Raw genomic sequence first — 16,163 nt, forward strand, 5'->3', positions numbered from 1 at the left:
ATGTATCACTTCAGATCTGTCATAGTTTTACATGTTAATATCAGACTTATGAAGCTTAGAAATTGTCAAAATAAGCTAGTTTTATATTTCTTTTTAGATAATCTGATACAGCTCTGCAAAAGGTTAAGCATATCTTATTTCATTTTCAAAATTCCTTATGTTTATTGAGATTTATGAGTATAGATATTAAATGTAAATTTTCTGACTTGCCACAAAAAGTACATATTCCTATCAGCCTCTAAGAATCACTTATGAAAACTGTCTATAATGCACACAGATTTCCATCTAAACATGTCCAGAATATCTGGTTGTAATTAACTTACCAGACTCGTACTGTGACCATACAGATAATGTTACAAATTAATTGATCTACAATTACCTGCTCTTATAAAAGCTCTTAAGTAACAGTTTACCAAAAGATTATAATCTTCTAAGTTCTTCTCGCGAACATGCCGCGATCATTGGTCTTCCTGTGAATATCCCGCGAACTAGTATCAAACCATTCACGGCATGACGGGGCTCTCCATAAATTTTGAAGTAGTCAGTGATGAAATAAAAGTAGTCAGCGGATCTTTTGCGGGGGGTCCGGGTTCCCCCCCCGGAAAATTTTGAAATTGAAGATTTAAAATGGTGCAATCTGGTGTATTTTAGGGTGATTTTTCTTTGCTTTGTTTACCTATATTTTTATACAAAAAAGACATAAAATCTCTTAAAAATTTATTTGTGACATCACAATGATCATATCAAAAATCAGAGTCGTACTCCAACTCTAAACCAGAGTCTAAACCAGAGTCATTTTCATCAAAAAAATCTGTCAAGAACTGTGCAGCATCGCAGTCTTCATTCACAATCTGGTGCTCCATGTCTTCATCCACCGCGATGACTTGTGCTGTAAATAACAGTTTCATGGTTGATTTAAGAAAGTTAAAGTCAGAAAAAAAAAACAACACTTAAAATCTTCTTGTTAAAAACCTTAAGACATAGAGCCTTGATCTGTTGCGTGTGTCATAATCTAATGAAAGATTAAGTTCATATTTAAATTTTAAAAAAATCTGCTTTTACTCATTTAAATGACCTGTCATTTTAAAATTCAATGCATTTTTCTTCTTTTAAACAATCAGATATAAAACTTTTGCCAGCAGGGACTTATACCTTGTGGATCTGTCTGTACACCAGATTCAGTTGTTGGCAGGATGATGGGCTGGCTGTGGTCTGAACCTCCAACTTTAGGTAGTGTGTTCCTAGGAAGTTGTGGCAGGTTACGAATATGGGTCTTACGCCAAACAGCAGTGGCCTCAGCAAGCAGATTGCTGGCATCTTCAGACTTCTGAAAATACCAAAACTTGGGATAAGAATGCAGGATATAAAGGCCATTACAGCCTAGTTTGTCATCACTGCAGCTCATTTTTAGCTCACCTGTCACAAAGTGACAAGGTGAGCTTTTGTGATCGCGCGATGTCCGTCTTCCGTCCGTCCGTCTGTGCGTGCGTCCGTAAACATTTGCTTTTGACCACTCTAGAGGTCACATTTTTCATGGGATCTTTATGAAAGTTGGTCAGAATGTTCATCTTGATGATATCTAGGTCAGGTTCGAAACTGGGTCACGTGCCTTCAAAAACTAGGTCAATAGGTCTAAAAATAGAAAAACCTTGTGACCTCTCTAGAGGCCATATATTTCACAAGATCTTCATGAAAATTGGTCAGAATGTTCACCTTGATGATATCTAGGGCAGGTTCGAAACTGGGTCATGTGCCATCAAAAACTAGGTCAGTAGGTCTAAAAATAGAAAAACCTTGTGACCTCTCTAGAGCCCATATATTTCACAACATCTTCATGAAAATTGGTCAGAACATTCACCTTGATGATATCTAGGTCAAGTTTGAAACTGGGTCACGTGACATCAAAGACTAGGTCAGTAGGTCAAATAATAGAAATACCTTGTGACCTCTCTAAAGGCCACATTTTTCATGGGATCTGTATGAAAATTGGTCTGAATGTACATCTTGATGATATCTAGGTCAAGTTCGAAACTGGGTCACATGCGGTCAAAAACTAGGTCAGTAGGTCTAAAAATAGAAAGACTTTGTGACCTCTCTAGAGCCCATATATTTCACAACATCTTCATGAAAATTGGTCAGAACGTTCACCTTGATGATATCTAGGTCAAGTTTGAAACTGGGTCACGTGACATCAAATACTAGGTCAGTAGGTCAAATAATAGAAATACCTTGTGACCTCTCTAAAGGCCACATTTTTCATGGGATCTGTATGAAAATTGGTCTGAATGTACATCTTGATGATATCTAGGTCAAGTTCGAAACTGGGTCACATGCGGTCAAAAACTAGGTCAGTAGGTCTAAAAATAGAAAGACTTTGTGACCTCTCTAGAGGCCATATATTTCATGAGATCTTCATGAAAATTGGTCAGAATGTTCACCTTGATGATATCTAGATCAAGTTCGAAAGTGGGTCACGTGCCTTCAAAAACTAGGTCAGTAGGTCAAATAATAGAAAAACCTTGTGGCCTCTCTAGAGGCCGTATTTTTCATGGGATCTCTATGAAAGTTGGTGTGAATGTTCATCTTGATGATATCTAGGCCAGTTTCGAAAATGGGTGAAGTGCCTTCAAAAACTAGGTCAGTAGGGCAAATAATAGAAAAACCTTGTGACCTCTCTAAAGGCCATATTTTTCATGGGATCTGTATGAAAGTTGGTCTGAATGTTCATCTTGATGATATCTAGATCAGGTTCGAAACTGGGTCATGTGTGGTCAAAAACTAGGTCAGTAGGTCTACAAATAGAAAAACCTTGTGACCTCTCTAGAGGCCATACTTGTGAATGGATCTCCATAAAAATTGGTAAGAATGTTCACCTTGATGATATCTAGGTCAAGGTTGTAACTGGGTCACGTGCCTTAAAAAACTAGGTCAAATAATAAAAAAACCTTGTGACCTCTCTAGAGGCCATACTGTTCATGGGATCTGTATGAAAGTTGGTCTGAATGTTCATCTTGATGATATCTAGGTCAAGTTCGAAACTGGGTCAACTGCAGTCAAAAACTAGGTCAGTAGGTCTAAAATTATTAAAATCTTTTGACCTCTCTAGAGGCCATATTTTTCAATGGATCTTCATGAAAGTTGATCTGAATGTTCACCTTGATGATATCTAGGTCTGTTTTGAAACTGGGTCAAGTGCGGTCAAAAACTAAGCCAGTAGGTATAAAAATAGAAAAACCTTGTGACCTCTCTAGAGGCCATATTTTTCATGAGATCTTCATGAAAATTAGTGAGAATGTTCACCTTGATGATATCTAGGTAAAATTCAAAACAGGGTCACGTACCTTCGAAAACTATGTCAATAGGTCAAATAATAGAAAAACCTTGTGACCTATCTAGAGACCATATTTTTCAATGGATCTTCTTGAAAATTGGTCAGAATTTATATCTTGATAATATCTAGGTCAAGTTCAAAACTGGGTCACATGAGCTCAAAAACTAGGTCATTATGTCAAATAATAGAAAAAACGACATCATACTCAAAACTGGGTCATGTGGGAAGAGGTGAGCGATTCAGGACCATCATGGTCCTCTTGTTATATTATACAGCCTGTGATATTTTACTGAATGAAAGGAAGTAAACTGCCTGTGATATTTAATCAGGCCTCAACCTTAACTTTTTTTAGCAGTTGCCAGCAGGTCCACCAACTGCTAAAATCTAGTAGACCTGCTCAGACTTTAGTGGACCGCCAATTCTATCACATAAATTGTGATGTTGTAGACGTCATAACTTCATATGACTCAAAGAAACAGGACTTATTTCTAAAATAATTAAAAATGAAGACTGTAGCAATCTGTTATCCCAAAAATAATTATTTTGAAAAGTGTCCCAAAATATGGACACAATAATCATCATCCACCCAACCCGTGTTGAAAATGAAAAAAAAAACAAACAAAAAAAACATTAACAATTATCGGTAATTATTCTGTTGATAAACTAAGTAATTGGCCTTATTTTCGTTATCAATTAACACCTCTCAAAGAGCTAAATGAAGTGTGTCGGTAATATTATGGCATCTGAAGTGGAGATCAAAGCGGTATAGTTGCCCGAGATTGTCATGGCATTACATCATGTTTTCGCGCCATGTGACACATCACTGTCTGATCGTACTTTCTCGATTCCTTAAATTGTTGAGAAGAAATCAATAAAAAAGTTTTTTCTTTAATTTTTTAAAAGCGAATGTGCAATATCCTGAATAAACTGACATGTAAATGTGTTAAACCGTGAACGATGATAGTGGATATCCTACCTCTGTGACCTATTTGCCCTCAAGGAATTTACATTATTGTTTGAGAAGAATATCTAACAAAGTTTTGTGTCAAAAGATACATGTACAAAGAATCATTTAAAACTTACTAAAAACCGCAACGACATCATACTGCTTTATTTTAAAACCACATTTCTATTTACATTCACGAGGTCACGTAACTAGCTATTCTGCCGCGCTAACAGAAATCTGTTTGCCAAAAATCGTTTTACTCCATGTATTTAAATTGCTGCCGCTTTTTCATTATTTAAGATTTTTTAATTGTGTTTTTTGTACTTTCTGGTCAAAAGTCTGAATTTTATTACCATAGTATGTACCGTTTATTTACTTTAAGAAATAAATGAATAATCAAGATCATCGCGCTGTTTGAAATTTTACAAAATATTATATGAAAATTTGATCGTTTTTAAAGAATTTTGCCTACATTCCTGTCGATATCTTATTAAAATTGTTATAGAATTCAAACTGTATTAGTTCTCAAGCGGTGTTGAAAATTTGAAGCGATTATATTAAAAAATGAATGCACTACCGCGATGTAAATTAGATATTACGATAGGGCGCACGTGCTTGTGGAATGGAAAATTACCAGCATGACGTTTTGATATTTTTACGATTCGCGGGTAAATTCCAGTCAACCCGGGTAATTTTGCCCGATGTAATTTCTCAATTTGGTAAAGTTACCACGTAAAAACCACTCGCCCGATCGGTGGAGTAGTCCATTCGTGCTATCCCGACTTTAACTCGCCAATGCTTATAACTGTAGAATGCCGCACTTCAGGCAAAATCAACTAACTTTCGTTTTGTGAATTCGCCGATATGGGTATGATTTTTTCCTCTTATTTTTCACTTTTAAGGGTTTTATTTTACTTGCAGACCTTGACTGAAAATTGGTTGACCGTCGGTCTACCCAACTTTTGATAGTTAGTGGACCTGCCAATATTTTGGTTGCGTCGGTCCAACGGTCCACCGCTAAGGTCGAGGCCTGTTAACTGTGATAGATATCTGTGATCTTTACTTCTGAATGAAACAAAATATACATTGTCTGTGATATTTTACTTTATAAATGTGATATTGCCTTTAAGGGGACGCATACTTTGAAATTAGAAAAAAAGTGGGTGGGGTATTATAAAATTTATCTGCAAAAAAGTACACGGTTTTGGTAAATGAAATGAATACTGTTTCAACTGTTATAAGTACACAAAGGATTGCTCACTAAAATAAAAATGAGAAAAACTGAAACAAGAAAGTTATTGTTGAATTACATAAGACTTCTTGTGTACATTCAAAGTCAACAATTAAGACTTTTTGGTGCGAAAATAATAGTGCTTCACTTTGTCCAAACATTTATCAATGTCCTACAGATTCTAATTTAAAGAAAGAATGTGAAATAAGTTCACTGTCTTGCTTTTCATTTGGCATATGTGAGCTAAAACACATTTTTTAGTTTGTTTACAAAGTAGTGCATAAGAAAAGATACGGTGGTCAAGGAATGCCACATTACAAAACTAAAAGAGTATATTCCCCTTAATACATTAAACATTTATCATTACAGAAGTCTAGTGGCTTACAATAAAGGCCTAGAAATGTTGCCATTATTAATTTTTAACTTGGTATTCATGAACTGCAATGCACTTAAATATCAAAACACATTCAACAAACTTTTGAAAATCTACAGTCTTAAAAATCCCTAAAATAAGGTATGAAATTTGGTTGAGAGGTCCAATCAATGTGTATATGTGCAAAAGCAACATTCTAATCTTGTTCACAAAAGTTACTTAATACACAGCAGGAATGTCAATGAATGATCAAAACTGGACGAATATACAGTTATCCTCACTTTAATGTCATTTATAATTTGTCCTTGAATTCTCCACCATACTTTTCATAACTCTGTTTGCACGAGTTGCACGAGAATGCTGTCATTCACGTAAAAAAATGGGGTCAAATAAGTTGTAAATGCAATATCATGTAAACGTAGTTAATGGGTTATGCAGTTCAAGATAAACTTTATCTGATAACGTAACGAACATGTATAATGTTGTAACAACAACTTTACCTACACTGATTTAAGTAGCAGTCGGTTTATAAGTGACTTTATTGATTCATTTTGTGTTTTGTTATTGTTGTCAAAAGTATAACGGAAGTGCCTCACAGCTGAAGCGGAAACCAGTTTGATGCGCAAAGTAGTCCACTGTAAGTAATATTTTTTGACAAATGTCCACAGAAATTAATAATTTTCTAATATTAAAGACGAATATCTGAATAGGATTCATTATTTGATAAGAAATTATAATCATCAACATGTTTTTTTAAAAATCATACACGTGCTGACACCTAAGTTGTCTCCCGTTGTTTATTAGAGTTACCTTTCGTCCGGCACAGTAATACAGTTGCAGTGAATCGCCGAGAAGTCGTGGGAAAATTAAAAACCATGTAAACAAACTAAAATTAACCACGTTTTCAAGATGAATTTCAAGTGATCGACATTATGCATTTAACCCGCCTGACCTGTGTAGCATCTTAGATATCTGTTCTAAGGTATTCATTGTGTAGAATGTCATGTTATGTCCTTGCAATGCTAATTCCACTCTGATTTTTTTGTTTACATTTTTTGTCAATGAGAAATATGGCGTCCATCCCGAGATGAACTGACGTGGCGTTAAATTTTTACATGTTTAAGCAAACCTGGTGTGTTAGAAAGAAAATCTCATCCCTTCAACATTATTTGGAACACTGTTATTGTAAAAAACCTGTTTTTTCCTTATACAAAAGCTTAATATTTTGTGTTGAATGTACTTTCACAAACACCTCTGTTTTCCTATTACATTCATAGTACCACATCCTTATCCACAAAATACTGAATATTACAGGTGTCCATCAGTATTTATATCAGTTTAGGAATATGTTTTTTATTTTCCCCCCATCGATTTCTTGAATATGCACCCCTTCCGCATTGCTGTATGAACTGTGAATGTAGCAATATGCGTCCCCTTAAGATATTTTATAACAGGAACTTTTAAAAATATTTTTGTATATATTATATATATATTTATTTGTATTTTTACCTGTTGTGGACCATTGATTGTAATATGGAGCAGACTGGACAGCATGCTGTTCTTCAGTGAACCGTGTAGTCATGTCTTCACTCGCTTCACAGCACTTGCTCCCCACTCTACCACGGCATTCGACGGGCTGAGTGAGGCATATCTGAGCCAATTCAACTATGTTGCTGAACCCTATTCTGTAGGATGATTGCTCCCGCACAAGCTTTTTCAAGACGTAGTGAGTTGGAGATATATCTTTGCCTTTCAGTACTTGGTCTGGTACAGGGTTTTCACTCGGGTTTTTTATTTGGGAGTCCATGGACTCTCATGGCTGCTAATTTAAGGGTCCCTAATAATTTTTGGGGGTCCACAAATTATTGATCTTGAAAATGGACATTATTACTATAAAAATTTACCCTAAAACCGAATGAACTTAATTGTATCTTTTTAATTTAAATAGCAGTTGATTCAATATTTCGGAATGGTATCTTTCAAAATGGCATGAGCTTCTCAATTCAGACTGATTACAAAAGGTGTGATAGTCTTTTTGTTATGATCAAATAGCCAGTTATTACCGGCAATTAACGTGTCACCTCGTGTCAATTATGTTGTTCACAGTTTTATCTCGGTTAAAGATAATACTCGATCCTTAATTAGTATCATAACCCTTACAGAAGCAAGCCTCTGTGGCATACATGCTGCGTATTTGCTGTGTATATGCCGCGAACACAGTAGTACGCCAGAGGAGTACATTTTACATACACCGCATGCCGCGTACATGCCGCATACTATTTCGACGAGTACACAGCATGTACGCAGGAGGTCACTAGTACACTTCAAGTACGCAGCACAGACTCTGAAAATTTAAGGAGTACACTGCATGTACGCAGGAGGGACTTGTACAAGAAAATAGTACACTGCATGTACACCGCAGATACTTCGAAATTTATAACACTTATATTCAGTTGCATTAAAGTTGTTTCCCCTTGATGCAGTTACGCCATTTTCTTAAGATGTTTACCAAATTACATGCTACAAAAATTGATTTATTTCATTGAAAAGTGGATGAAGAAAAGCATACTAATTTATTTGATAACATCAATCTACATTATTTTGGTAAGGGTAAATACTTATTGATGCATGTCACTTATCTTTTTTCTGTTTTTTTCTGTCCAAATGATCTGCATTAAATTTTGCATAAGAAAGTTGGTGGGGTAAGGAATTTACATTATCACAGCAGTTTCGCCACAAGAGTACACAGCATGTATGCAGCAGGAGCAGGGGTGTAAAATTATTTTTCACACCACTCGCCCTGCAGGACTAGTAGCCAGTAATATCTACTCGCCCTTAGTGAACAGCCACTCACCCTAATAATTGACACTTTTAATACTGTCACTTTTATGAAAGGAGTATTATGTACAATAGTATTATTTCCCGAAAAATATTTATTTTGAAAAGTGTCTAAAAAATTTGGACACAATAATCATCGTCCATCCACCCGTGTTGAAAGAGAGGAAAAAAAACGTTAAAGATTATCGGTAATTATTCAGACGATAAACTAAGTAATCGACCTTGTTTTCATGATCAATTTACACCCCTCAAAGAGTCAGTATCTTGACATCTGAAGTGGAGATCAAAGCGGTATTTTTGCTCGAGATTGTCATGGCGTTACGTCATGTTTTCGCGCCATGTGACACATCACTGTCTGATCGTACCGCATCGGTTCTTAAAATTGCTGAGAAATAGAAATCAGTAAAAAGTTTCTTCTTTCATTTGTTATCAAAAGCGAATGTGCTATATCCCGTATAAAAGATAAATGTCTCAAACGATAGTTACTATAGTGGATATCCTACCTCTGACCTATTTGCCCTCGAGGAATTTACATTATTGTTTGACACAATTAAAAAACCTTTTAAATTGTTGGTCAAAAAATACATGTACACAGATTCATTTAGAACTTATTAAAAACCGCAATGACATCACATTGCTTTATTTCAGAATCGCATTTCTATTTACGTTCACGAGGTCACGTAACCTATTCTGTCGCACTAACAGAAATCTGTTTGCCAAAAATTGTTTTACTCCATGTATTGTAATTGCTGCCGCTTTTTCATTATTTAAGATTTTTTTATTCTGTTTTTTGTTCTTTCTGGTCAAAAGTCTGAATTTTATGCCCAGAGTATTCATCATTTATTTACTTTTAGAAAGAAATAAGTAACTATGATCGCGCTGTTTGAATGTTTACAAATGTTTATATGAAAATTCGACCGTTTTTATAGAATTTTGCCTACATTTCTGTCGATAGCTTATTAAAATCATTATAGAATTCAAATAGTATTATTTCTCAAGAGATGTTGAAAACTTGAAGCGAAAATGTTAAAAAATGAATGCACTACGCATGGTTTTTGTGTACGTGACGATGTAAATTAGATATTTAATACGATAGGTCGCACGTGCTTGTGGAATGGAAAATTACCGGCATGACGTTTTGATATCTTTACGATTCGCGGGTAAATTCCAGTCAATCCAGGTAGCGACTGAACCATCTCAAAGTTTGTTGACGTTTTGGAGTTGTAATTTCTGAATTTTGGTAAAGTAAGGACGTAAAAAAAACCACTCGCCCGATCTGTCGAGTATACAGCGAGGTCCACTCGTCCTACTCAGACTTTAACTTGCCAATGCGAGCGGGCGAGTGGAATTTTACACCCCTGAGGAGTACACAGCATGTACGCCGCAGGACTCGGGCCAGGAGTACACAGAATGTACGCCGCAGGAGTACACAGCATGTACGCCACAGGAGTACACAGCATGTACGCCGCAGGGGTAGTACACCGCAGGCTCATTTGCATGTGAAAACTGTATGTGCCGGGTACATGCTGCGTACTATTTTTCGCATACTAAATTCCTTCAGCGTACATCCTGTGTACTATGTAGTCCACAGCATGTATGCCGCAAGTAGTACGCGGCAGAGCTCATTTGCATGTCAAAAGTGTACTACAAACGTACTATCGGTGTATGTGCGGTTTATATCCTGCGTACTATTTAAAGCCCTTGATTTCAGTACACATCATGTACGCATCATATACGCTGTATGTACACAGCAAAAGTACGCAGCAGGCCTTTTTCTTCTGTAAGGGAATTTCTGTGATTTATTAATATTTTTTCATCAAAATACTTTAAATTTATATGAAATTAATGTTGTTTAAATAAAAAAATAAACCATTCGATCTTTTACGGAACGTAACGGCAATCTTAGATTTTAGCGGTGACAATTAGCGCGGAGAGTAGTTTCCCTTTACCAAAATGGCGAACATCGATAACAAAACTTGTTAGAAGTTGGAAAATCGTCTATACCTGTGTATAATGAGCACCCACGATTCAGTGATGGTCCCAGTGGTAAAAAACTGCGCATTTTACATGGGTATCTGCGCAAAGGAGGCTTCAGTGCAAAGGAGTTTCGTGACCAATTTTGCGGGTCCAGTGGGACGCAGAGGCACTAAAAAACGCGAGTTCAAAGCAGTAAAAGCGCGTCAGGGACGCAGAAAACCTGCGTCCGGGAAAACCCTGCTGGTATTTGGATGTCACACATCTGGTACTTGAAGTTTTGCCATTTAGCAATAGTTTCTCCAGCATCAAAGTTGAATTGGTTGCTCAGTAGTTCTATTTCTTTCTGACCGTATGAAGCATATGTCTCAGTTTCTTTCTTTGGAAGAATTGTTGGATCAAATACACCAAATGCCTTTAAAATTGGAGATGCATCAGTGAATCTTCGGTCAATGTTCTCCTCCAAGGCATATGTGTAGCTTTTCTTTAGGCCTGTTAAGAACACTCCTGTTGGGTCATTATCTGTCATTGCTAGCTCAAGCTCTTCATAGGCACCACCTGGCTGGATCTTTTGTTCTAGTTCTGAAACAATGTCCAGGTCTTCCTGAATTCTTTTAAGGGTTGATTTTGTACATTCCAGTGCTGGTTTGATAGATGTGTAGCATGTATGATCCTTTTGAAAGAGCTTGCTAAGAGCATTGAGATGAGGCAGTATGGCGTTCAACAGGAGTATGGTGCCAACAAACTGGACATTGTTCATACGTGAGAGCAGTCCATGAGCTGTAGCATCGCTGTCCTTAAATAGCCTAAGCAGGGCTTTTTCAGGGGGTTTTGGGAAAAAGGCCCCTGGTCATATTGGGAATTTTTAACGCGGTAAATTGTCAAATTTGGGAAAATAAACTGACAAATTAAGTGAGATTTTTATTAATATATATTAGTTTAAGTCTTCAGTTTCAAATTTTACTGGTAGACTGTAGACTATCCCCTTGTGAAATTTTGAGATTTTTTTTTTTTTCAGGATTGTGTTCCAATATTGCCTAAAAATACAGTAACTCTTTATTTGTCATGCTAAAATTTTTGTTTACAGTTCATTTTCACCAAAGTTATAACTGAAATTATCCAAAAAGTAGAATGGCAAAGTGCGTGTATTTTCGAGTGTAAAAACTGGGTCGCAAAAATATGTGACAATTGGTTTTAATGGTATAAGAACTACCTGTCAACATGTTTTGGGTACTTTATTTAATTAATATTTGTGTTTTTATGCATTTTGAGAGGTTTTTGCATACAAATCATACATTTCTTCAGCAAAATCTTGTAATTATTTTTTGCCGAGGTTGTAGACGGTCATGTTACTAAAAATAGAAACAAGTTGGTTTTTCCAACATTTTGTTTGATTTACTTGGCAAACAAAACTAATTGTGCATGAGTTATTATTGAAAAACAGAAAGTAACTGATTTCAGTTGGGAAATTTTTCATTGGATTGGGAATTTTTTGCTCCAGATTGGGAAAAATAGAGCATATTTGGCATAGGGAATGGGGCCGAATATCGGCCCCGTGAGACAGGGTGAAAAAGCCCTGCTAAGTGTCTGCATCAGGGCTACAAAGTTTTTGCAGACGCTACTGATGCTCTGCCCGGTAGATAGCCATCTAGTTCTACAGGCTTTTTGGACCTTTGTTGACAGTCTCTTCTGTTGGTTAGGATTGTTGTTTTGATCAATTTTGTGCATGTATTTGCAAACCTTTACAAAAGCTGACGACCGTTTGAGGTACTCAAGCCATTTCCATAATTGTATTAGGATAGTTTCAACAATGGGGATGTATTTGACACTGTCATTGGCATCACCACAAGCCAGTGCCAAACGATGGCTAATACAATGTGTTCTTAACATGGATTTTGCAATCTGTTGCAGTCTGACCCCGACACCATTGTTCTTCCCGGTCATAACACTGGCGCCATCAGATCCGAATCCACATAGGTTGTCCGTGTTCAATTTGCTGGACTCGAGTTCATCTAAGATGCATCTGGTTATTGTTGCAGAATCAGGAGAGTTGGACTCTGCTAGCACATCTACACAGTCAAGAAACTGGAAATGGCTTTCTCCATTTAAGCCAACGTATCCAACATACATTAGCAACTGTTCGGTTGTAGAGCAATCAGTCACTTCATCTACTAGAATGCTGAACCATTTTGCCTCATATACCTGGTTCAAGAGATTTTCCCCACCCGATGCACACGTGAAGGTCATGTTATGATGAATCTTAAATCATGCGTTTCCATCGATGCCCTGCGATGTCATTGGATAGCGGAAATGAACGGAAAAACACGAATAGAATAGCGTAACTGCATTGGATCGGATATAAAAGAAAGTGGAATACCCACCGTTGCCCGCCATATGATTCGTCAGTTCTCGTCACGTGGTGAGAGTGATTAAAATAGATGCGTGAGGGAATACCAACCGGTACCCGCTCATATTGCTATACGTTCGTCAGTGCCCGTCACGTGGCGAGGCTGATTAAAAATAGATGTGTGAAGGTAATGCGCAATTCACTGATTGGGAAACCAACAACCGTATGACGTCAGCATAAAAATAAACGCTGTCTTATGTTGGAATACACATGTACTGATAGCGGTTTGTTTATGTTTTCATGCGACAATTATTTTGGGTTATTGTTTTATATTTTGAAGTTCATTTTTTTTGTTCAGTTTGAGAACAGTAGCCGGCGGTAAGCCCGTTAGTAGCCGGCGAAATCGCCGACCCCTGGGGCTTGTGGAGAGCTCTGCATGATTGCGGTAGCAGCTAATATCCCGCGATTACTTCCTACAAATAGGTATGTTCGCGGCATGTTTGCAACATGTTCGCGGCATGTTCGCAGCTTTTTGACCATTTCATAAGGCTCTAAGTCAAACATTTCTAAACCGATCTTCACCTAACTTGAACAAAATGTGTTTGACCATAAGAGTTAAAGTCCTCAGCCAAGTTCGATAACTAGCCATATCAGCCCAAAGGAATTATGGCCCTTGAATTACCGAAAATCGGCCTTTTTACTCTTGTCCAGGCTCGAACATTTCTCATTCGATCTTCACCAAACTTGAACAAAATGTGTTTGACCATAAGTCCTCGGCCAAATACGATAACTAGCCAAATCGGCCCAGGCATTTCGGAATTATGGCCCTTGAATTACCGAAAATCGGCCTTTTTACTCTTGTCCGCGCTCTAAGTCAAACAGTTCTCATCCGATCTTCACCAAACTAGAACCAAATGTTTTTGACCATAACTCCTCGGCCAAGTTCATTAACTAGCCAAATCACCCGACGCACTTCAAAATTATGGCACTTGAATTACCCAAAATCAGCCTTTTTACTCTTCAAAGGTATATTTGTAGTGAGTAAACAGTAGGGCTGTAACGATACATTCCAGCGATTTTTTTCCTTCTTTAATAGGGTCCGTAAAACGGACCCTTTCCCAATTGAAAATAATGACCATTTTTCCCAATTTCAGACCAAATTATTCCCAAAAATGACCTACACCCGACATCATGAAATTCGCTGATTATAGAAAATATGTTCCGAATTTTAATCGAGTGTTCGCTAATTTTGACCAAAGGGCAAATATTCAGTTAAAATTCAGAACATGTTCTCTGTCATCACAAGCGCGAATTTAATCAATCGCACCATGCATTGTTTTCGGTAACCGGTTTCCACGATCTTTTTCTGTAGAACCAGTGACAAACTGTGCGAACAATGAGTCACAACAGCAAATATAATGTTCAAAGGCTAACAAAATCCAAGCTTGCTGGCTGCAAAAGCCTTGTGGAGTTCAGATTCTCACGGGCATCTTCACAGCCTGTTCTGACTGAGGAAACGTCCGTTGAATGGTCGACATCGGTGTCGTTTTCATGTCAGAGTCAGGAGAACTCTTACAAGTAAGTGTAACTCCGGTTGAATTTGTGCCAGAGTGTGTGCCTTTAGAACAACCATCGTTATCTCAGAGTCAGGCCACTGTATCATGTTGTGATGATCAGAACACTAGCTCTAGTGTAACTCAATTAAATCCAGGAAAGGGGTTATTGTAATTTTGTTACACAAAATTCCCAATTAGGATGAAAACGACGCTATTTTTCCCAAATCGTCCGGACGCGGACGCTTTCCCAAAATGGCAAAAAAAATATTCGAATGATTCGAATATTCGATTTAGTCGAATACAGTTTTGTCCGAATTGCAATTGTTATTCGCCATGTCTTGAACCGAATATTTACGAATATAAATAAAAACTGTATAATCCAAACTAAAACTACTTGAATTTACCTAAAACACAAGAAAGCTACAGAAAATGCTCCATTTCATAGGGCATTTCGCATTAATTATTCGTTTTCTTGGTATTACCCCACCCACAACAGTAGACAAATATTTTCACAACAATGATTTGATAAGTCTCGTAGGGCGGATATTTGTTGTTGGTTTACCATTAATATTGTGCTATAAATAATTTTCTGGGTTTGAAATGAGATTGAATTCATAATATTATATAATTTCAAAATATTTGATTTCAACATGTGGGAATTCCATTTCACGATATCCAGAAACTGTCTACATAAACATGTTGAGCAGCGAGTAATTTAAACCGTTGAAATAGGGGATCCTCCTGCCAAATACACATCGTCAGTTTTTGGTCTTCTCTAGTCATTTTTTTGCCAAACAGTTGACAGTTCAAGTCATTTGAATCCAAATGTCTATAAGCTTACATGCTGACTGTGTGTGTGTTTTTTTTTACCTTTGAACAGTATTTGTTCACAATCACAGTGTTTTGAGTACCAAGTAAGTACTATAATCTTGTCAGCAAACTGTAATCTATTGTTGGCAAAAGCCACATAATGTTCAGTGACCTTTTAGTATAGAATAAGTATTCATGAATTCGTCACCCTGTATTCGTGATACGTATCATATTCGCCCCTTAGTGTATTCATTACAGCCCTAGTAAACAGTAAAAGACTGACTTACTATTTAGATGATTAGGTAGTTGTGGGAGACATGTGCTTTTCTCAAAAGCAGCTCTAGTCCAGGGCTTCGGAAATTTGCCGGTTTGTCGGTTTTGGACCGATTTTTGACTTTTCAGACCGATTCGTGAAGTGAAAAAACGAAAAAAATCGGTCCCGTAAAAATGGAGAAAAGTATAAATTTCGGTCTGATATCTCAATACACAATCACCTGCCAAGCAGGAAATTGTTGGTCGCACCTTCAGATAATAAATAAACGTGTCAATCGGTCTGATTGTCACTTTGATAATCGGTCCGTAATTAGCGCGTGACGCAATCAGTGCTCGCGCGGCACATCCTTTAAAGTTTGCAGACAGCCGACTGCGGTGTATTAAACATTCCGACTGGTTTCCTAACGTTTCTGACTGGATCCAAATCATTTCGACGGGGATCCACTTCTTTTATTTAGAATCCAACGGATGCTTTATTTCAAAA

General features: G+C 37.1%; 2 protein-coding genes across 4 annotated transcripts in view; one reads left to right on the plus strand and one right to left on the minus strand.

Annotated features, from left to right (window-relative positions):
- LOC123532722 (dynein axonemal heavy chain 8-like) overlaps positions 1 to 16,163 on the plus strand; it is a 330,542-nt gene that overhangs the window by 1,879 nt on the left and 312,500 nt on the right. The gene's annotated exons all lie outside the window — the stretch shown is intronic.
- LOC123532726 (uncharacterized) lies at positions 706 to 7,625 on the minus strand. Of its 3 annotated transcripts, none has more exons than XR_006682704.2 (3): positions 6,382 to 6,625; positions 1,153 to 1,327; positions 706 to 889 (listed from the first exon to the last, which is right to left on the minus strand). XR_006682704.2 is itself a non-coding variant. In XM_053517671.1 (3 exons), the coding sequence occupies exons 1-3, from the start codon at positions 7,433 to 7,435 to the stop codon at positions 744 to 746; spliced, it is 366 nt and encodes a 121-aa protein (XP_053373646.1). In that variant the 5' UTR covers positions 7,436 to 7,625; the 3' UTR covers positions 706 to 743. The 3 variants fall into 3 exon arrangements, 1 of the variants encoding a protein (XP_053373646.1); XR_006682703.2 differs by having other exon boundaries at positions 6,386 to 6,622; XM_053517671.1 differs by lacking the exon at positions 6,382 to 6,625 and adding an exon at positions 7,391 to 7,625.

The sequence above is a fragment of the Mercenaria mercenaria genome, chromosome 11 (assembly GCF_021730395.1).
Source record: "Mercenaria mercenaria strain notata chromosome 11, MADL_Memer_1, whole genome shotgun sequence".
In the NCBI taxonomy this organism is placed as follows: Eukaryota; Metazoa; Mollusca; class Bivalvia; order Venerida; family Veneridae; genus Mercenaria; species Mercenaria mercenaria.

Coding starts and splice junctions, on each gene's coding strand:
- LOC123532726 (XM_053517671.1), bottom strand. CDS start 7,435: ATGCTGTCCAGTCTGCTCCATATTACAATCAATGGTCCACAACAG. Junction 1,328..7,390: donor CAATCAATGGTCCACAACAG/GTAAAAATACAA, acceptor TGGTATTTTCAG/AAGTCTGAAGATGCCAGCAA. Junction 890..1,152: donor TGTACAGACAGATCCACAAG/GTATAAGTCCCT, acceptor TGTTATTTACAG/CACAAGTCATCGCGGTGGAT.